Source organism: Pristiophorus japonicus, chromosome 4 (assembly GCF_044704955.1).
Source record: "Pristiophorus japonicus isolate sPriJap1 chromosome 4, sPriJap1.hap1, whole genome shotgun sequence".
NCBI lineage: Eukaryota > Metazoa > Chordata > Chondrichthyes > Pristiophoridae > Pristiophorus > Pristiophorus japonicus.
The window spans coordinates 132,295,218-132,317,844 of record NC_091980.1 but is presented as its reverse complement, the minus strand read 5'-3'; the positions used below and the strand labels follow the sequence as shown (position 1 = coordinate 132,317,844).

Below are 22,627 nucleotides of genomic sequence, written 5' to 3'. Positions count from 1 at the left end.
CAAACAGTAATTCGTGGAGTGCCACAGGGATTAATGCTGGAGCCTCAACTATTTACAATCTACATTAATGATTGGATGAAGGGACCGAGTGTAATATAATGAAGTTTGGTGATGACACAAAGATGGGTGGGAAAGCAAATTGTGAGGAGGACACAAAAAATCTGCAAAGGGATATAGACAGGCTAAATGAGTGGGCAAAGATTTGTCAGAGTATAATGTAGGAACATATGAGGTTATTGACATTGCCAGAAAAAATACAAAAGCAGATTAAAACTTAAATGGAGAAAAATTTCAAAGTGCTTCAATGCAGAGGGACCTGGGGGTCCTTGTGCATGAAACACAAAAAGTTAGTATGCAGGTACAGCAAGTAATAATGGAATGTTGGCCTTTATTGTAAGGGGGATCGAGTATAAAAAAAGGGAAGTCCTGCTACAAATGTTCAGGGTATTGGTAAGGCCACACTAGAGTACTGTGTACAGTTTTGGTTTCCGTATTTAAGAATGGATATATTTGCATTGGCGGCTGTTCAGAGAAGGTTCACTAGGTTGATTCCAGAGATGAGGGGGTAGACTTATGAAGCTAGGTTGAGTAAATTGGGTCTATACGCATTGGAGTTCATAAAAATGAGCGGTGATCTTTTCAAAACATATAAGACAGTGGGAGGGCTGGACAAGATGGAAGCAGGCAATATATTTCCAGGCATGGGGGAAATTAAAACTAGGGGGCTGCCCATTTAAAATTGAGATGAGGAGGACTTTCTTCTCTTCGAGGAGTGTAAATCTATGGAATTCTCTAGCCCAGAGAGCTTTGGAGGCTGAAGATGGACAGATTTTTGAACGTTAAGGGAATAAAGGGTTATGGGAAGTGGGCAGTGAAGTGGAACTGAGTCCATGATCAGATCAGCCATGATCTTATTAAATAGCGGAGCAGGCTCGAAAGGTCAAATGGCCTGTTCATGATCCTATTTCTTGTGTGCCTTTGTTCTTGTGAGTAGACCTGGGTTTGCATGCTGATGGGTTTGACGGCTTCATGTTTCTGACAAAGTCTTCAGCTCACTCGGTGAAAAACTTTACATGTGCTCTTTTTTTAAGAATTACATCGAACTTACAGCACAGAAAAAGACCATTCGGCCCAACTGGGCCATGCCATGGTTTATGCTCCATGTGAGTCTCCTCCCACCCCACTTCATCTAGGCCGATTAGAATATCCCTCTCTTCTTTCTCCCTCGTGTTTATCTAGCTTCCCCTTAAATGCATTTATACTCTTTGCAATCAGAGTTATTACTGTGGGTAGCTCAGTAAACGTACCACGACTGCTGTAGACTTTGCGTGAGCAAAGAAGCGAGTAACTGCGATACAGATCAGCAATATCTGAGCTCAAGGCCAGCATCTATTGCCCATATTTATTGCTTATTGAAGGAGTGCAGCGAAGGTTCACCGGACTAATTCCCGGGATGGCAGGAATGATATATGAAGAAAGATTGGATCGGCTAGGCTTAAACTCACTGGAATCTAGAAGAATGAGAGGGGATCTCATAGAAACATATAAAATTATGACGGGACTGGACAGGTTAGATGCAGGAAGAATGTTTCCGATGTTGGGGAAGTCCAGAACCAGGGGTCACCGTCTAAGGATAAGATGTAAGCCATATAGGACCGAGATGAGGAGAAACTTTTTCACCCAGGGAGTGGTGAACCTGTGGAATTCTCTACCACAGAAAGTTGTTGAGTCCAGTTTGTTGGATATATTCAAAAGGGAGTTAGATGTGGCCCTTACGGCTAAGGGGATCAGGGGGTATGGAGAGAAGGAGGGAGTGGGGTATTGATGTTGCATGATCAGCCATGATCATATTGAATGGCGGTGCAGACTCGAAGGGCTGAATGGCCTGTTGCTGCACCTATTTTCTATGTTTCTATGTTTCTATATCTAATTGCCCTTGAAGGTGCTGGTGAGCCGCCTTGTACAACTGAGTGGTTTGCTAGGCCATTTCAGAGGGCATATAAGAGTCAACCACCTGGCTGTAGGCCTGGAGTCATATATAGGCCAGGCCAGGTCAAGAGCATATTTCTTTTCCTAAAGCATATTCGTGAACCAGCTGGATTTTTATGACAATCCGGTAGTTTATGATCACCAGCATTGATACTTACTTTTTATTCCAGGTTTATTAAATTAATTAACTGAATTTAAATTCCCCAGCTGCTGTAGTGGTATTTTTTCTCTGGATCATTAGTCCAAGCCTCTGGATTACTTATCCAGTAACATAACCACTATTCTACCGTATCCCACACAGAATACCCGATTGGGCTTGGTTCTGGGACCCCTCCTACCCCACTTCATGGTTGGCGAGTAAGTCGCACTTGATAGCATTGTCGATGACACATCTGAGGCAGGTAGATTGGTGAGGACAAGATCGAATAGGTTTTTCCCTTCTGTTGGTTCTCTCACCACCTGTCACAGGCCCAATCTGGCAGCTATGTCCTTCAGGACTCAGCCAGCTCAGTCAGTAGTGGTGCTACTGAGCCACTCATGCTGATGGACTTTGAAGTCCATTGCTGCAATCAATGCTTCTTGCAAGTGATTTTCAACATGGAGGAGTATTGATTGATTAGCTGAGGGAGGACAGTAGATGGTAATCAGCAGGAGATTTCCTTGCCCATGTTTGACCTGAACTCATGAGACTTCATGCGGTCCGGGGTCAATGTTGAGGACTCCCAGGGTCACTTCATCCCTTTTGTATTCCGCTGAGCCACCACCTCTGGTGGGTCTGTCCTGCCGGTGGGACAGGACATACTCAGGGATGGTGATGGAGGAGTCTAGCACATTGACTGAAAGGTATGATTCTGTGAGTATGACTATGTCAGGCTGTTGCTTGACCAGCCTGTGGGACAGCTCTCCCAATTTTGACACAAGTCCTAGATGTTAGTGAGGTGGACCTTGAAGGGTCAACTGGGCTAGGTATGCCATTGTCTTGTCCAAAGCTGGTGCCGAGTTCGATGCCGGGTGGTCTGTCCTGTTTTACTCTTATTAATGTTTCTTGTAGCAGTTTGTTACAACTGAGTGGCTTGTGAGAACATTTCAGAGGGCAGTTAAGTGTCAATTGCTGTGGGTTTGGAGACACATATAGGCCAGACCGGGTAAGGACGGCAGATTTCCTTCCCTAAGGACATTAGTGAAGCAGATGGGTTTTTACAACAATCTGATAACTCCCTGGGCAACATGACAGATACTAGCATTTTATTCCAGATTTGTATTTGATTAACTAAATTTACATTCCGCAGCTGCCATGATGGGACATTTACTCATGTCTCTTGATCATCAGTCCAGGCCTCTGGATGACCCGTCCAGTAACATAACCACTATGTTACCGTACTTAGCTTTCCAAGAAGCCCGGCGGCGAGGTGGAAGCCAAGCCGGGGATAGGGGCGGCAGCGGGGGGCCATTCGGTCAGGGATGAGGCAGCAGCGGGGGGCCATTTGCGAGCCGTTGACTGGGATGGGGAGATTCAGCATGAAAACACTACCAGGCCAGATACAGAATGGATACTAAAGCAAAATACTGGATTGTAGGGGAGGACGAAAACCCCCTCATTTTAGCCAGAAGGAAAAGGGCTGTGGGATCAGTCTGTGCTGTGAATTGAAACCGATGGAAGGAAAACTTTGGGACACAAATGAATGGAGACCCCCCCCAGTGTTTGGACTCATAGGAAAGGGAATTTAATTTGGAACTATCTACCAGAAAGTTTGAAATCCTAAAGTGCACATGGAAGAAACTACGAACTTTAATCGAATTTGGGATTTTTTAAAAGGTGTATGTTGGGTCTGCAAGAAAAGGGGTGGAGTCAATATCAAAAGGGCCAGTTTGGACATTGGAACTCATCAAATTGTCTGGGAGCTGTTTCCCCTCGAAACTCGCCCCTTGAAAACATTAGCATTTAAATAATGCCACATACATATTCCAACATCTTTTTTATCAGGCATAGAAATATCTGGCTCAGGCCAGACTAGCACAATGGCTGCAGGAGGCCAATGCAATCAACACCCACTCAAACCTTGAGTAGATTAAGATCAGTGGAAAAAAAAAACTAAAAATCTAAAACTGCTGCATTTTTCAAAATCAAAAAGTCCACCAATGAGAAGAATCGACTTCAGCAGGAGAGGCAGACTGAATAATCTGGCGATAAAAAAGGGGTTTCTGACGTAGTGAAAAAAGAAGTGATGATTTTCCCTTCCCTCGTCATCCAACAACCACAACCACAAGCCTCTCGACACTGAAGGAAAACCAGTGTCCGAAGACACCGAAGATAGAAGAAACAAACCACCAGACTGCGGAAGGCACAGTAGTGAGTATAACCTCTGGTCCCCAGAACTCCCAACTCAGTTAGGCCAGGAAAGGTGGGAGGTTGGGCATTGTACTGCTAAACTGGTGTAAAGATTTTCGTTGGGTCCGTTTTAGTGGGATTTAGGGGGATTGTTTTGTTGGTGTATTGCTGTTTGTTGAGTTACACCTTGTCAAATAAATTGGAAGCCTAAAGTTCCTCTTGGAATCACCTTGTCTCAGTTCTATTGTATTACATCTCCTGATCATGAGTCTTATGTCAGAACCGTGTAAGGGAAGCTAGGAGCGCCTCGAAAACACTCAACTGTGTATCACAGGCTAGGGAAGAAGGTGTTAGGAGTGTTTGACACTCACAGGTGCCTCACAGGCTAGGCATAAGCTGTGGGTACGCACGAGTCTCAAAACCCCCTTCATAAGCTGTGGACACAGTCTCTCCAGGGGTGCTCTTGCAGCACTCAGGGTACCTCACAGGCCAGGCATAAGCTGTGAGGGCAGAAGCCCAGAGAGAGACACCCAAGGCACAACAACAACCCTGTGAAAACCCCTTACAGAACATTGGCGACCACGAAGGGACATAAGCAAACAGGAGATGTTAATATAACAGATGAGGTGATAAGAGAGGAAACTAAAATGGAGGAGAGAATTTCCTCATACATTTTAGGCAAGGTGAACCTCACCAAACCTTGGGTGCAAGCCCTCACACGGGCAGAGCGCCCAGTGGATGCTGCTGCTCAGTGGACAGCAGGGAAGGACCACAACCACAGGGTGGAAAAGGCCATCTGGCTTATCTGCTTCACCCGCCAAGTCCGAAAGTTCGACCAGCGGGTGAAGGACTTGGAACTGAGTCTTCGGAAATCAGAGGAGCTCTCTGCTATCTGGGCTGTGGTTGGGGACAACCTGCTGGCCGAATTAGCTGGGGAGCAGCAAAGGAACCGGCAGTTGGAGGAGACCTTCTGAAATTGCTGGGACTATGTTCAGTGTCAGGTCACTGAGGCCAAGGATAGTGAAGGGTCCCTCTGGGAACAGAACTCTCGGTACACCCAGAAAATTTGGGAACTGGAGAATTAAAAGACGTACAGGCAGCCTATAAAGTGGCCAGTAGCAGTGAGTTTGCAGATCACGGTCCCTGCCAGGAGAGGATTAAAACTCTCACCCACGCTCTATCCCAGGCAAAGGGGATGGTCGCCCTGATAGGACCCGGAGGGTCCACAGGGGACAAAGGAGAGTATTGGGGGTAGAGGAGAATCCAAAGGCAAGAGGCGCCTGACCACCTCCTGAGGCACCGGTGGTTTGTCCGGTGAGGTACCGGAAGGGGCGGGGCACGCAGGTAGTAGCATACCCAGGGCTGGGGGCAGGACCAATGTGTCCCGTTTGGCAGCAGGGATGTGAGGCTCCAGCCGAGGGTCAGTTAAGGGCTGGATCAGGCGACCAGGCACTGTCTGGTGGGACAGCCGGAGGTAGAGGGACCAGCGCAGAAAGATCCTGAACAAGGACGGATGTGCCCGGTCAGGCAGCGCAAGTACGGTCCTCCACAGGCAGGTGGCCAAGGTCAGGGAGCGCTGGAGAGCGACTTTATTATTCCCCATGGAGTTCAATCACTCAGGGCCATGGTGGCCCATTTGGCCAAACTCACTCGCAGTGGGGACCCATCTATCCACTTCATGGAGGTGATGCAGGCAGGGGAAATTAATGGGTGCGACGAGGAAGAGACAGCCAAGCTGCTGCTCTTCTCTCTGGATAGCAAATTGTACCAGGCCCTACCGGCAGAATGCCGGAGGGGACAGCGTACATTTACTGAGGTCCAGAGGGCCGTCCTTGAGGCTATGGGCTTCGATGACGGCAGTCCTTTCGAACAGGTCAAAAGGACAAGGCAGCTCGCAGGGGAAACCCCCAGGTGTTTGCAGACAGGCTGTGGGTGGTATACCACACAGCCTGTGGGGAGCTCCTCGACCGGGCGAATCTTTCCATGGTACAGACTGGCCGCTGGCTGAGGATGCTGGTGGCAAACTGCTTGCCCCGGCTCAAGGCCAGGGCAGAACTGTGGTTCGATTCCTGGGACCCCAACCTCACCGAGGAAGCAGTGGTCAGGCAACTGGCACTGGTCCAATGGAATGGAGGAGGGGAGGAGGAGAAAACCTCCAAAGGTCGGGTAAATGAAGTAAAACCCAACCCGATTCCCAAAAGGGAATGGCACCAGGAGGGTGGCCGCTCGTCTGATAAGGAGGGAGTGTGCTACGGGTGCGTGAAAGCTGGGCATTTTAAAAGGGATTGCAGGAGCCCAGTAAAGAGATATGGGGGGAGAAGTTCTTTCGGAGCCGCCCAGAGTGGGGGAAGTGGAGCGAGCTCCTCACCATCCCTTGACGAGATAGTAGCTGCAGTGAGGACAGCACTGGAGGGGACTGGGAAGGTAGCCACGGCAACAGGCAGGGAAGCATCAGCAACCCTGCCAGTACAGAGGCCATGACTAGCCCAGACCCAGCCTGCATACCTGTGCCCACTAGAATACGACCCCTGGGGATGACCCTGGGTCAAGATGGAGGTTGAGGGTGTATTGGGTACCTACCTTTTGGACACTGGTGCTTCCAGCACGATAGTCCATTCGGAGGACCCCGCAACCTCACCTCTATCAAACGGGGTGCCGTATCAACTAGTTGGGTTCACAGGTAATGAGAAGGCTGGGTTTTTCTCAGTCCCGCTCGCAGTTCGTTTAGGAGCACTCCAAACATAATGGAAGTGCGTCCTGATGAACTGGGAGCAGGTGGGAAAAGGGATTTTGGGGGCTGATTTTATCATCGCTCGCCAGATCGTAGTAGACTTGAGGAATCACTGCCTATGGGGCACAGTGGGCACGGGAGCAGAGGGAGAAGTCATGGTTATTGATAAGAAACAGGGAAAAGGGACTCTGTGTACAATGAAGCCAAAAGGGGGTTACGACCTGGAGGTTCTGGTCGGTCACACCCCGGCCGAGTACCGGGCCTATGTGCAAGCAAATCTTGCAGCATTTGCCACCCATAAACACGACTGTGGGAGAGTCACAGGAGTGGAGGTTAGAATAGATGGGGATCCCATGTCCCGCCCACAAAAGCAGTATGGCTTTCCCCGAGAGGCAGAAGCAGACTTGGAGACAGCTTTAAGCTCGCTTGTCGAGCAGGGTGTTTTGAGACCCATAGCCACCCATGTCAACTCCCCGCTTTGGCCGGTTAGGAAACCGGATAATTCTTGGAGGGCTACGGTGGATTATAGGGTGCTCAATAAAAACATCCCAGCTTGTGCTCCCACAGTAGCGGCGGTTGCGGATCTGATAGGGGAAATCCCTGCATCCGCAACCACGTTCACAGTGTTGGACATATCCAACGGGTTCTGGTCTATCCCTGTACGGAGGGAAGACCAGTACAAGTTTGCCTTCACCTTCCGGGAACAGCAGCATACATGGAGCTGCCTCCCACAGGGCTTTCATAATAGTCCCAGCATCTTTCACCAATGCATGGCGAACTGCTTAAAAGGCTTCAGCCAGCCACACCAGCTGGTCCAGTATGTGGACGACCTGTTGTTGTTCACAGACAGCAGCGAGGAACACGGTCCACTGCTGGCCGAACTGCTGGTCTTACTGAAAGAAGGGGGTTTTAAAGTTAACCCCAAGAAAGCCCAGATAGGTCTAGGAAAGGTAAAATTCCTGGGCCTGACGATAAGGGCAGGAGAAAGGGCCATTGATGAGGCTAGAAGAAAGGCAGTGCAGGAACTCCCTGTCCCTAGGGATGTGTCAGGGGTAAGGTCTTTCTTGGGAATCACCGGCTACTGTAGGGACTTCATCGAGGACTATGCAGCCACTGCCACCCCTCTGCTCAGACTCCTACATAAGGGGGTTGAGTGGGAATGGGACAAGGGCTGTGAGGCAGAATTTGTCCGTCTTAAGAGAGACGTGCAGGTAGCACCAGCCCTAGGGGCAATTGATTTGTGGGAGGAATTCTTCCTGGAGGTGGCAACCAATGGTGACAGCTTAAGTGCAGTGTTGCTCCAGGGCGAAACGGTCAGCTGAGACCAGTGGTGTACTCCTCCAGGGTCCTCACGGAGGTAGAAAAGGGATACTCCAATTGTGAGAGGCATTTGCTTGCCACCCACTGGGCAGTAAAGAGAGCTCAGATCTTTACCGGAATATCCCCTATTACACTCCTCACCCATCATACCCCGACGCAGATGCTGTTGGACGGGAGGATTAAGGACGGGACAGTGAGCAGTGCTAGAATCACTCGCTGGACCCTCCTTCTCTCCCAAATGACTTTAAAGGTTAAGGGCCTCAGCGAACCCAGGCTCGCAGCAAATTTAATCTATCCAGGGCAGCCGCATCGATGCTCTGTGGAGGGAATATGGGACATTAACTTTGGATACACCCCACAGGCTGCGAGATCTACGTTGATGGCTCCAGTTCAGTGTCCGCGGGTACAAGACTCACGGGCTGCGGAGTTTGGGATCCCAAGGCAGGAATTGCCTTGGCTCTTAAACTCCCATGCACCCTGAGCGCCCAGCAGGCGGAACTCTCGGCGGTGATGTATGTGGTCACACACCCCGAGGAATTCCCTACCCCATACACGGTTTGCTCGGACAGCATGTTCACTTGCAATTCGTGTACAGAGTATCTGGCGATTTGGTCACGCCGGGGGTACACCTCTGCGGATGGGAAGCCCCTTGTGACCAAACCCCTGCTAGTAAAGATCGTGGCTGCAATGGGAGAAACCGGGGATGTATATATCCATAAGGTAAAGGCCCACTCCAAAACTGAGCCACGGGGGGAAGGTAACCAGCAGGCAGACCTGCTGGCAAGGGAAGGTGCTCGCACAGGTCGCCCATGGGACCCATATGAGGCAAGCAGGATAGCAGCAGCAAGAAGCAAGCCAGGGACACAAGGGAGCGTCGGGACGGCTGCGGCCCCGGACCTTAAAGTAGTCCAGATGCAGGATCCGATCCTGAAGGCTGCCTTGGCTGCTATCAAAAGGGGGGAAAAGGCGGAGGGCCCATACAGTGCTGTAGATATTGCTGTGCGGGAAGGCATGTTGTTTAAAGGGGACAAATGGGTAGTGCCGCCACAACACCGGAGGGAATTCCTTCAGCTGGCCCATGAGGGTCCAGGTGCGGGACACCCTGGGCCGGAATCTACCTGGCAACGGGTAGAAAAGGCAGGGTGGTGGCCAGACCTCCGGGAAGACGTCCGCAACTTCTGTGCGGGCTGTCTGGTTTGCGCTGCAAACAACCCAGACCCTCAGAAAAGGAAGGCGTCTATGGGACACGTCAGGCGGGTAGAGGGACCATGGCAGTCGATCCAGATCGACTACATCGGACCCCTACCGGCCGCCCAGGGAGGTTATAAATACTGCATCGTCCTGGTGGATGTGTTTTCCAAGTGGGTGGAAGCCTTCCCTTGCCGAACAGCTACCGCCGTGGGGACTGCAAAAATCCTGGTGAGGGAGGTGTTCTCTCGGTGGGGTCTACCTCAAATCGTGGAGTCCGACTGGGGAAGCCACTTCAACGGCCAGGTGATGCAGGCCACCCTAAAGGTGCTGGGGATAAGAGCCAAATGGCATGTCGCCTACAACCCTCAGTCCTTAGGCCCCGTAGAACACCTGAACCGGACCCTAAAGGAAAGGCTGCACAAAGAGACGGGAGACTCACCGAACAAGTGGGTGGAGGTCTTACCGTTGGTCCTCATGGTAATCCGGGCCAGTCAGTCAAAGAGCACAGGGTACTCACCCCATGAGCTGATGACTGGCCGGATAATGAGAATCCCAGTGCATGTGTTGGCGCCGATTCTCACCGAAGGGCAGCTCCGAGTTGTTAACCGGGACCGGTTTGTCAGGAACCTGTTTGAACACCTCAAACAGATTCACTGGCAGGCTGCTAGTAACATGGGCAGACAGCATCAGAGTAACCGATTGCTGCTAGAACCCAGCAAACACCACGAATGGGAGATAAGGGACAAGGTCATGGTGAGGAACTATGTTTGGGTCGGGGTTTTTGAAGCATTATATATGGGACCATACAGCATAGTTGACAAGGCTAGCCCTATGGTCTATACGGTTCGACTGTCTCGCCGGGTGAAGTGGTATCACATTAATCAGTGTAAATTGTTTGACCCCAAAAGAGGTAAAAAACAGAGGGGACGAGCAAGGGAAGGGAATCAGGCACTGGGGGAAGAACAGGCCCCGGTGGATTTGGAGGCTCTGGAGGAGGCAGCGGGCCCCGAAGCTCTACAGCCAGGGCTGGTTCACTGCTCCTGAAAGGCTATCCCACCACTGGGTAGAGGTTCCCAGCCCACTAACAGAAGTAGGGAGAAAGGCTCTACCATTAGCAAGGTTCAAGGGGAAGCTGAACCTCCCATGGTGGATCAGCTGGGGCTAGCCCAAGAGGTAGAGGAGATGGCACTGCAGCCCATAACGTGGGACTCTGCACCGACAGTAAGGAGGAGTAACAGAGTGCCACAGCCCAGGGCGCCATGGTCCCCTGTTTACTTAGCCTCCCGCCCCAGACTGATACGGCGAAAGACAACAGGGAGGGTGCTCTGTTGCGCTAGCAAGGGTCTCCCACCGATTATCCGGGGCTCGGGAGGGCCTTGGAGGGCAGCACAAGACTCATTCAGGGGGACTATACGAGCCCCTCAGCGGAGGGCATCCTGGTCCCCAGGGTACGGTCAGCCGAGTGGTTGACGACGCCTGTACAGTGACAGGATATAGCCTGGCCACCCGGGGACAGGTGGTGGTGTGTATATTTTCCCTTCCTGTTTTGTTACTTTGTGTTGTGAGTATATGTGTTTAGATAAGGCAGTGACGGTTGGGTACAGCATTTTTGTGTTTGGAACATGTTAAGTGGGCCGAGCCTGGAGAGGTCTCTCAAGGCAAGGCCATGTTCTTCTTGCCTTTCAGATGTCAACACCTCCCTACTGGACGTTAGTGATGCTGGTATCGCTAAGGATCTGCACCGGGCACCGAGGAGACACCGAGGACTCCCTAGTTTTCGGATGCTCCGGGGGCAGAGCACCGACAGTGACCACAGGAGGAGGGACTCAGGCAGCGGATGGCCGGGTCACCTAATCCCACGAGGGGAAATGGCCTGGGTGGTTGGGATCGAACTCCACCAAGTACTCCAACCATAAGGACTTTACCTACGGAGAGGCCTCCATCGCCTGCCCGGAGATCACTGTGGCCACTTCCAGAGTGAGAGTGACAGAAGGCAGGAAGGTATGCCTAACTTGCCAAGGGGACATACCTCTGGGACGGTGGTGGTGCTCAGAAAGCTCAAGAGGGACATGGGAGACCGACACTCAGACTGGGAACGTCTGGATAATGATACCTACCGAACCATCATGGGGTCATCTGGCGGGGTAACGGTGTGTTGGGCGTACGACCAAGGAATTTATTTGTGTATGTGGGGATCCACTCGCGTGTGTTCAGAGGGGGTCTCCATTGCTTTCTATAGGTGGTGGCAGGATGTCGGGGATGGGGTGGTATGGGATCGCAGCGGGAAGGCGTGTGTGATCCCCAATCCCCGGGTAGCAGTAAACGCTACCGAACTTGTAGTTCGGGAAAGAAAACCCCCACCCACGGCCAAGCCCACCGTCCCACACGAGTGCCCGACAACAACCAGGGGGCCGGGGAATGGTTTAGTGTTGGTCCCTACCGAGAAACTATTTTATCAGTGGGTACACTACGCAGTGGCATCAGTGGTGTTAAATCTGACAGAAGTCCGCCTACCTACGTGGTGTCCCTGGGAAACCGAGCTGTTATACCAGGCTCTGCTGCGGGAGATGTTCCGGAAGTTCTATGAACTGGACTTCGGGGATGTCAAAGTGACAGACTTGTATAAACAGTGGGATAGGGCCGAACTGGGCAGGCAGAGGCGTGGCACTTTAAATGACATTCTTACGGGGTTTAACACCGGGGTGTCTGCCATAAACAGTTTGGATAACATGCAGCTGGCCCTCCAGATAAATGGGTTAAACAATCAGCTGTGCAAAGTCCTGGGATACGAGAATACCGAAGTGGGATCCGCGCTCCACGAAGAGGTGGCAATGACAGTTCACTTAAAGGAGATTATCTCTCAATTGTAGGCGCTGGCCAGGGCTGTAAACGCCTTGATTCGGGAGGATAGAAACGCCTCCGATCAAGCCGCCCAAAATGAGGTGTGCGTACTCTATGGGGCCTGGTTGCTGGGAGAGGGACGGAGTAACCTCGAGGATCTGAGACAGGGATAGGTCCCCTCCTGGATCAGCAACCAGCACTTAGCAGCACTGCACCCTTATGATAATGTTTTGAGTCCTTGCCAACTTCGTGTAGCGTCAGAAGCCTACCCGGTACCGGTGGACTGTGGAAAGTCAAACCATACCACCATGGGTGTGGTGGTCAGGATGCCCGTGATGGGGGCGTCCCCACGACCAGCACCCCTGTACCGAGTGGAGAATGTGGGAGTCATTCGTGGAGGGGTGCTTGTTCGATTCCAAGAGGTCCCACCTTATGTCACAATGTGGGAGCACACTGTGACAGGTACAGACTTCTCGGGTTGTCGGAGCAGGGAAGCACAGGTAATCCTGTGCCCCCAGCACTTGAACGCTTTTGCAAGGCCACAATGCGGGTTCAGCACTACTGGGGCAGAGCCTATCAATTGCACAATGGAGGTAATGGCCCCTAACCACATGCCTCCACAGGTAGCATATGTAGGTGGTGGGACATATTGTGTCACCACAAGTGCCCAACGGTATGAACACGGACCGGGAAGGTGGTGTCCAATACTGTACAGCAGCTTTTGCTTTAAACCCAGGGCAGAGGTTCAAGTGGCACATACCAGAATCACACCCATCCCTGAACCTTCCACGATTCACCTCACGGCACAAAACAACCTCAGCCATCTACAACAGTATGTCGCTCAGTTTGGCTATCCCATTGCCCCACTACCTGAGAAACTTACAGCCCTCCTCCAGGCAGTGGATTTGTCTCAAAAACATTTTTACACCATGGAGCAGAAAACTGAAATTCTAGCAGGGGAGATTGCCCAGATTAAACCCCCAGCTTGGTGGGATTTGGGAATACGGGCAGACATACCTGCATGGATCCGGGTGCGATCGCATGCTTTAGTAATCGGCCAACTCCTGATTGTAGCTTATCTGCTAGATACAAGCTGAAAGCTCAGGAGAAAAAGAAAAAGAATGCAGATCCTCAGGCTTCTACACAGCCAGGAGAGCCGTTGCTAAACACTCAAGGTGTGCAAACAAAGCTTGACCGCGACATTTAGGCGGTTTTGTTATTTCCAGGGATGACTGCGTTTTTCATACATGACTCCTGGGGAGTTTGCAGGGCAGGTTTCTTTGTTTTACGTTTGAGACTAAAATGAGACTCAATGTACAATTACTGCTGTAACCTTAAGTACATATATGGATGTTGCTGTCGTGTATTGTAACCTGTTGGATTTCTGTGTTTAGTACCGCGTTAAAAAGAATTACGATATATATCGACGGGATCAGTTTAGAGTTAAACTGGGGAAAGTTGGGCAATGTGGGAGACCGAGGGTTTTCTCACCACCCTGAACTTTGACACACTCGAGTGGTGTCTGACTGTGTCAGATGGGGGATTATGTAGGGGAGGACGAAAACCCCCTCATTTTACCCAGAAGGAAAAGGGCTGTGGGATCAGTCTGTGCTGTGAATTGAAACCGATGGAAGGAAAACTTTGGGACACAAATGAATGGAGACCCCCCCCCCCCAGTGTTTGGACTCATAGGAAAGGGAATTTAATTTGGAACTATCTACCAGAAAGTTTGAAATCCTAAAATGCACATGGAAGAAACTACGAACTTTCATCGAATTTGGGATTTTTTAAAAGGTGTATGTTGGGTCTGCAAGAAAAGGGGTGGAGTCAATATCAAAAGGGCCAGTTTGGACATTGGAACTAATCAAATTGTCTGGGAACTGTATACCCTCGAAACTCGCCCCTTGAAAACATTAGCATTTAAATAATGCCACATACATATTCCAACACCTTTTTCATCAGGCATAGAAATATCTGGCTCAGGTCAGACTAGCACAATGGCTACAGGACGCCAATGCAATCAACACCCACTCAAACCTTGAGTAGGTTAAGATCAGTGGAAAAAAAAAACTAAAAATCTAAAACTGCTGCATTTTTCAAAATCAAAAAGTCCACCAATGAGAAGAATCGACTTCAGCAGGAGAGGCGGACTGAATAATCTGGCTATAAAAAAGGGGTTTCTGACGTAGTGAAAAAAGAAGTGATGATTTTTCCTGCCCTCGTCATCCAACAACCACAACCACAAGCCTCTCGACACTGAAGGAAAACCAGTTTTCGAAGACACCGAAGATAGAAGAAACAAACCACCAGACTGCGGAAGGCACAGTAGTGAGTTTAACCTCTGGTCCCCAGAATTCCCAACTCAGTTAGGCCAGGAAAGGTGGGAGGTTGGGCATTGTACTGCTAAACTAGTGTAAAGATTTTCATTGGGTCCGTTTTAGTGGGATTTAGGGGGATTGTTTTGTTGGTGTATTGCTGTTTGTTGAGTTACACCTTGTCAAATAAATTGGAAGCCTAAAGTTCCTCTTGGAATCACCTTGTCTCAGTTCTATTGTATTACATCTCCTGATCGTGAGTCTTATGTCAGAACCATGTAAGGGAAGCTAGGAGCGCCTCGAAAACACTCAACTGTGTGTCACAGGCTAGGGAAGAAGGTGTTAGGAGTGTTTGACACTCACAGGTGCCTCACAAGCTTGGCATAAGCTGTGGGGACGCACGAGTCTTAAAACCCCCTTCATAAGCTGTGGACACAGTCTCTCCAGGGGTGCTCTTGCAGCACTCAGGGTACCTCACAGGCCAGGCATAAGCTGTGAGGGCAGAAGCCCAGAGAGAGACACCCAAGGCACAACAACCCTGTGAAAACCCCTTACACGATGCTGGAACAAAAGCGGTAAATGCTGGAAATCTCAGCGGGTCGGCACGGGAAAATTCAGCACGGGTTAGCTTCAGAGTAAACTGTAGAACAACACGTTACCCTGGAAACCCAAATGCTTGTGCATGCGCAGAACAGGGCCTCAGTTTTGAGGCGCTATCAATAAGCTCCACCCACAGAAGCTAAGGCCTTTCTGCGCGGCGCCAAATTCAAATTGAAAAATGGCGACACTTCGGATTTTTTTTGGAGCTGCTTCGGCTTAAAAAATTGGTCGTTAATCTTAAATAGCACTAAAAAAAGGCAATTGAAAGTTAGGACAATTGGGATCCTCATTGAGTTGTCAGCCAATGATGCTCATTCTTCAAAAATCTGACTGGCTCTGGGAGTCCATCCCCCTCCTCCCTTAAGTTCATTGGTGCTCTGAGAGGCTGCAATTTCTGATTGGGTAATGAGGACCGTCACTCATTATCGAGGCTGCCACACCCTGGATTATCCCTCAGTATAAATACAGGAGTTTAAGGTTGGCTAAATCTCAGTTTGTTGTTACAAGGTTAGATTTGTGAAAAACTATCAAGATGGCTTCTCAAGTGTGTCAGAACTACCACCAGGACTGTGAGGATGCTGTCAACAAGCAGATCAACATGGAGCTCTATTCCTCCTATGTTTATCTCTCCATGGTGAGTTTTGTGTTTTAGACCACTTCACAATGGCGACTATATAATCTGAGTTTACTAAATTCTGTGCTGTATCCAGACCACCTATTCTGAGTATCTTGAATCTTAATAACTCACTTTCTTGTGCTCCTTTGAGCTTATTGTTGAAGTTTATTTGGAATACATTCTGTGCTCAATGCATGGAACTCAGAATTTGTATCCTCATTCTAAATCACTCCATGGACTTTCTCAGAGTCTATAATAAAATTAAAGCTAGACCATTTGGGTGATATGTTGGGAAGTATTCTTTCCTGCAAGGGTGGTGCCAATCTGGAACACTTTTTCTCCCCCGCTCCCACCACTGAAAAATCAAGGCTTTGATGCTGGGCTGTGGCTTTTCATTGGGTAAGGATATCAAAACATTGTTTCGTTGCCCATGCACATACAAGTTTGTGAGACTTTTGAACCCTTGAAAGAAAGTAAAATTTGAATTTATGTAATGTACACATGGTTATGGGTCTGCTATGCCATACCAAACTACTTCTCCCTTTTTAAAAAAATGTCTCCATAGTCCTTCTACTTTGACCGGGATGATGTTGCCCTGCGTCACTTTGCTGAGTTCTTCAAGGAGCAGTCGCATGAGGAATGTGAACATGCTGAGAAACTGATGAAATTCCAGAATCGTCGTGGAGGACGGATCATCTTGACGGATATCAAGGTTGGATTCAATAAAGGAGTGGCCTTCTGTCTAGCTCCCCTTAGACTGATTGTTCCCAGTACATTCTGAAGCAAATGGTTCCAATTTACAACACTGGCCATTTGGCCAAACTGGTCTTTGCTGGTGTTTATACTCCAGCGAGCCTCCTCCCACCTTGCTTCATCTCTCCCTCTCAGCATATCATTCTATTCCTTTCTCCCCATGCACTTGCCTAGCGTCCCCTTAAACACATCTATGCTATTTGCCTCATCAATATGACTCCAGTGGTTGTGAATGCATAATGGCAATTTTATATTCACACATGGGTTCATGGTAAAAGTAGACTTGATTGAACCCCTAATTTCCTTCAATACTTTTTAATGTTTGTTTAATCCATTGTAAGTGCATTGTTGGAATTTTCTTTCTTTCCAGAAACCTGAGCAGGATGAGTGGAACAATGGTCTGGAGGTGATGCAGAGAGCTCTGCAGATGGAGAAGAATGTGAACCACAGTCTGCTGGATCTGCACAAACTCTCCTCTGGGAGCACTGACCCTCATGTAAGTTGTTAATTTAATGTGGGCTTTTGGCTAAGTTGGTGGTTTTGGCACCTTGCTGTTGTAGGGGCTAATTAAAAGATCTCCATGCCAAATAGCTTTGAGTTGGTGTCTCCCTATGCATTTTTTGTGTGGGAAGGGATGGGGAAAGATGGCTTACTTTGGTTAGTGACTAGTAAATGTGTCCCTGTGATCCCAGGATCTGAGCACCTAATGCAGTAATTGCATCACTTCTATGTGCTCCAGTTCAAAAGATTAAAATCCAAATTCTCAAGCGGAAGCTGACATTCCTTGATATCTGCTGCTGGACATAACTAGTTTCCCTCTTTCAGTTGTGTGACTTTCTGGAGACCCACTACTTGGATGAACAAGTGAAGATGATCAAGAAGCTTGGAGATCACATCACCAACCTGAAGAGACTGGGAGCCCCTGAGAATGGCCTGGGAGAGTACCTTTTCGACAAGCTCACGCTGGGGGAGAGTGACTGAATTGACTGGATCAAGCTTATTGTGTTTAGTACTTGTATTTATATAATACGGATCCCTGTCCTGTAGGGAATGATGGCTTCTGACTTTGTACAAAGAGCTGTGAGACCTGGGCTCTTGATGTGAAATGTAACATAACTGTAAATAAACTCTTCAATATTGAACTGGGTTTTGTCTCCTTTGTATATTTGAGAGGTTGCTTATTTTTCAATTAAAATAATGTGGTTTACTTCAAACCACAATTAGATGGAGCTGTGCGACAGTTATAGGATTTATTCCTATGAAATTTGTTTTTCCTCCAGTGTAATGTCAATTGTAAGACACATGTTGCAAGGTCTAAAATTTACATTTAGACCATTAACAGCCACATGAGATATTGACTGAGGGTCAAAGCATAGTTAGAGGTACAGTTTATGGAGAGTCTTAAATGGGTTTAGAGGGAATGTGGGAACTAGACAGCTGAATTAAAAATACCTGTTCCCACTCGTGAACATTCTCAGTCCTTACATAAATGACAACTCCATACAACAAAATGCAAGTTGCTGTAATGTGTGTTACACAAGGAATGTTTCCCAGTATATTGAGTTTCACCTCCTCAGATAGTGAAGAAAAACTCCTGGGTTTACTTCCTATTTAATAATTGCACTGAATCTGGAATTAGCAGGTTCAATTCAGTAGCTGCTGCAGATTCTGTTCAGTTATTATTGCGGGTTGTTCAGTAACAAAACTCACCACGGCTGCTGTAGACTTTCCGTTAAGCTTTGTATGCAGAGCAACAACTGTACAGACCAGCAATATCTGAGTGCATTGAACCCCGGGGACTACAATTGGGTGAGGAGGGAAAGCAACAGGTGACATCAGCTTGCTGTCACCGCTTCAGTGGATACCCAAATGTGGTGGTTCTGGGACAGATTCATGTCTGCTCAATCTTACCTCATGGCTGAATAACTTGCCAACATCACCTTGGCTCGCATGAATAAGTAATTAGGTAAGGTATTGAAGGAATACCTGTGCAACTGTACTCCAACACATCTCCTTCTGGAAGGAATGTATGTATTTCATTGAAGGCCCAAGCCGTGAAACACACACCTCTCGAAAAACATTTCTCACCCCAGGCCCCCAATGCCGAATACCTCAATTCATCAACCCAATGTATCCATTTGTATTTAGACTCATTGTGCATTTCATATCAAATAGCAGTTAATCTGTCCAAATCCACAGGGCTCTCCATTTCTCTCCTTCACCCCTATGAATGAATTCAAATGTAAATGCTACAGCTGTAGTAATCCAGTGTTTAAAAGTTAGTTTTAGGGATTTAGCTGAAAACTGTATTTGTTGCAATTAAAGTGCCATCAGCCATTCCACGTTAATGTCTTTGCAACTCTCAAAGGCACTTTTTGGGTATCTATGTTACAATATTTCATATATTGATGAGCGACAATTCCACGAGTCGGCCTGATGGGTTTGACAACTTTCTGTTTCTGGCAAAGTCTCAAGCTCACTCGATTTGAAAAACTTCACAGGTGCCCGTGTTTTAAGAAATACATCGAATTCACAGCACAGAAAAAGACCATTCAGGCCCAACTGGTCCATGCTGTGGTTTATGCTCCATGTGAGCCTCCTCACTCCCCACTTCATCTAGACCTATCAGCATATCCTTCTATTCCTTTATCCCTCATGTGTTTATCTAGCCTCCCCTTAAATGCATCTGTGCTCTTTGCATTCAGAGTTATTACTGTGGGTAGCTCAGTAACGAATGTACCACTGCTGCTATAGACTTCCTGTTGAGCTGTGTGGGCAAAGAAGCAAGTAACTGCCATACAGACCAGTAATGTCTGAGCTCAAGACCAGCATTTATTGCCCATCTCTAATTGCCCTTGAAGGTGAACAGCCTTGTAGCCCTGAATGCCTTGCTGGGCCATTTCAGAGGGCAGTTGATAGTCAGCCAATTTGCTGTGGGCTTGGAGTCACATATAGGCCAGACTGGGTAAGGACGGCAGATTTATTTCCCTAAAGGAAATTAGAGAATCACATGGGTTTTTATGATAATCTACTAGTGCCATGATCACCTGTAGTAGCTTTTTATTCCAGATTTATTTCATTAATTAACTGAATTTAAATTCTGCAGAACCTGTGGTGGGATTTTGCCTCTGTATCAGTAGTCCAGGCCTCTGCATTACTTATCCAGTAACATAACCACTATTCTATCATACCCCACGTAGAATACACGATTGGGCTAGGTTCTGGGATGCCTCCCACCCCACATCATGGTTGACTAACCTGTGAACACTCACTGACTAGGCTCCTACATGAATAAGGAATTGGGCAAGGAATACGTGTGAGACTGTACTCCAACAAAGTATAATCCTCCTGGAATGAGTAAATGTATTTCACTAAATGCATAAAGGTTATTTATGCATTGAGTGAATAATGCATCATTCACAAAATGAGTTAAATTGTCAAGTCAAATAGATACTTCTCCTGAAACTTTCACACCCCCCATTCTCCGCCCCGCCATGTCTGTTCCATCAATTTATAAATCCAATACTAGCAGCTCCTTCATAAATATATCCATTTGTATTTTGTCCAATTGTACATTTCATACCAAATAGCAATCATCCTTTCCAATGCGACTGGATATCTCTTTGTCCCCTTCTTGTCCATGAATGGATTCAAATGTTGTTGATGCCGAAGCTCCAATAATCCAGTGTTTACAAGTTGATTTCAGAACTTAGCTGAGAACTGCACTGTGCAATTAAATTGTCTCCTTTAGTCTTTCCATGTTAATGTCTTTTTAATTATTTCCAGGCTGTGGATGTCGCTGGCAAGGATGGCATTTATTGCCCATCCCTAATTTCACTTGACAAGATGGTAGTGAGCTGCCTTCTTGAGCTGCTGCAGTGCTTGTGATGAAGGTACTCCCACAATGCTGTTATAGAGGGAGATCCATGAAATTGACCCATTGCCAAAGAAGGAATGGCGATATATTTCCAAGTGAGGGAAATTGCAAGTGATGGTGTTCCTATGTGCCTGCTGCCCTTGTCCTTCTAGTTGGTGGAGGTCACGGGTTGGCAAATGCTGCCAAAGAAGCCTTGGTGAGTTGTAGCAGTGAATTTTGTAGATGGTACACACTGCAGCCATGGTGAAGGCAATGAATATTGAAGTTGGTGGATGGGGTGCCAATCAAATGAGCTGCTTTGTTCTGGATGTGTTGAGCTTCTCGAGGGTTGTTGGAGCTGCACTCGTCCAAGCAAGTGCAGATTATTCCATCACACTCCTGACTTGCGCCTTGTAGATGGTGGAAAGACTTTGGGGAGTCAGGAGATGTGACACTCGCTGCAGAATACCCGGCCTCTGACCCGTTCTTGTTACCACAGTATTTATGAGAGTCGTCCATTTATGTTTCTGTTCAATGGTGACCTCCAGGTATTAATAGTAGGAGATTCAGCAATGGTAATGCTGTTGAAAGCAAGGGCAGGTGCTTAGACTCTCGCTTGTTGGAGATAGTCATTGCCTGGCACTTGTGTGGTGCAAATGTTACTTGCCACGTATCAGCCCAAGCCTGAATGTTGTCCAGGTCTTGCTGAATGCTTCATATTCTGAGGAGTTGCAAATGGAACTGAACACTGATCAGTGAACATTCCCACTTCTGACCTTATGATGGAGGGAAGTTTATTAATGAAGCATCTGAAGATGATTGGGCCTAGGACACTGTTCTGAGGATCTCCTGCAGCGATATCCTGTGGCTGAGATGATTGACCTCCAAAAACCACAACCATCTTCCTTTGTGATCGGTATGTCTCCAGCCGGGGAGAGGTTCCTCCTTGATTCCCATTGACTTCAATTTTATCCGGGCTTCATGATGCCACACTCAGTCAAATGCTGCCTTGATGTCAAAGGTAGTCACTCTCACCTCATCTCTGGAATTCAGCTCTTTTGTCCATGTTTGGACCAAGGCTGTAATGAGGTCTGTAGCCGAGTGGTCCTGGCCGAACCCAAACTGAACATCTGTGAACAGATTATTGGTGAGTAAGTGGTATTTGATAACACTGTCGATGACACCTTCCATCACTTTGCTGATGTTTGAGAGTAGATGATGGGGCAGTAATTGGCTGGATTTGATTTGTCCTCTTTTTTTGTGGGCAGGACATACCTGAGCAGTTTTCCATGTTGTCGTTAATTGCCAATGTTGGAGCTGTACTGGAACAGCTTGACTAGAATTGCAGTTAGTTCTGGAGCACAAGTCTTCAGCACGACAGCCGGGATGTTGTTGGGGCCCATACACTTTGCTGTATCCAGTGTGCTCAGCTTGATATCATGTCAAGTGAATTGAATTGGCTGAAGACTGGCTTCTGTGATGGTGGGGACCTCAGGAGAAAGTTGAGATGGATCATACATGAGGCACTTCCTGCAGAAGATGGTTGCAAATGACTCAGCCTTGTCTTTTGCACTCACTTGCTGGGCTCTGCCATCATTGAGGATGGGGATATTCATGGAGCCTCTTCTTCCCATTAGTGCTTTAATGATCTACCACTATTCACAACTGTATGTGGCAGGACTGCAGAGCTTTGATCTGACCCATTGATTGTGGGATCGCTTAACTTTGCCAATCAACAAAAATGTTTCCAATGGCTGAAGGGTCAATAATCAGAGGGCACGGAATTAATGTGATTCGCAAAGGAACCAGAGGCGACATGAAGAAAAACTTGTTAACTCAATGAGCGATTAGGATTTAGAATCACTGTCTGATAGGATGGTGGAAACAGATTCAATAGTAGCCTTCAAAAGGGAAATAGTTAAATACATGAAGGAGAAATAATTGCAGGGTTTATGGGGAAAGAACTGGACTAACTGGATTGCTCATTGAACAAGCCGGCACAGACTCGATGGGTCGAATGGCCTCCTTCTGTGCTTTATTATTCTGTGATTCTCTGAAGACCAGCACTGTGCACAGGACTCCAAGT

At 48.0% G+C, this 22,627-nt stretch overlaps 1 protein-coding gene across 1 annotated transcript; it reads left to right on the top strand.

The window, feature by feature from the left end:
• The first annotated feature begins 15,848 nt into the window (after positions 1-15,848).
• On the top strand, positions 15,849-17,666 carry LOC139262650 (ferritin, higher subunit-like). The gene is made up of 4 exons (XM_070877803.1): positions 15,849-15,950; positions 16,498-16,644; positions 17,056-17,181; positions 17,511-17,666. Exons 1-4 carry the CDS (start codon positions 15,849-15,851, stop codon positions 17,664-17,666), a joined length of 531 nt encoding a protein of 176 aa, XP_070733904.1.
• The last annotated feature ends 4,961 nt before the right edge of the window (positions 17,667-22,627 follow it).

Coding starts and splice junctions, on each gene's coding strand:
- LOC139262650 (XM_070877803.1), top strand. CDS start 15,849: ATGGCTTCTCAAGTGTGTCAGAACTACCACCAGGACTGTGAGGATGCT. Junction 15,951..16,497: donor CCTATGTTTATCTCTCCATG/GTGAGTTTTGTG, acceptor ATGTCTCCATAG/TCCTTCTACTTTGACCGGGA. Junction 16,645..17,055: donor TCATCTTGACGGATATCAAG/GTTGGATTCAAT, acceptor CTTTCTTTCCAG/AAACCTGAGCAGGATGAGTG.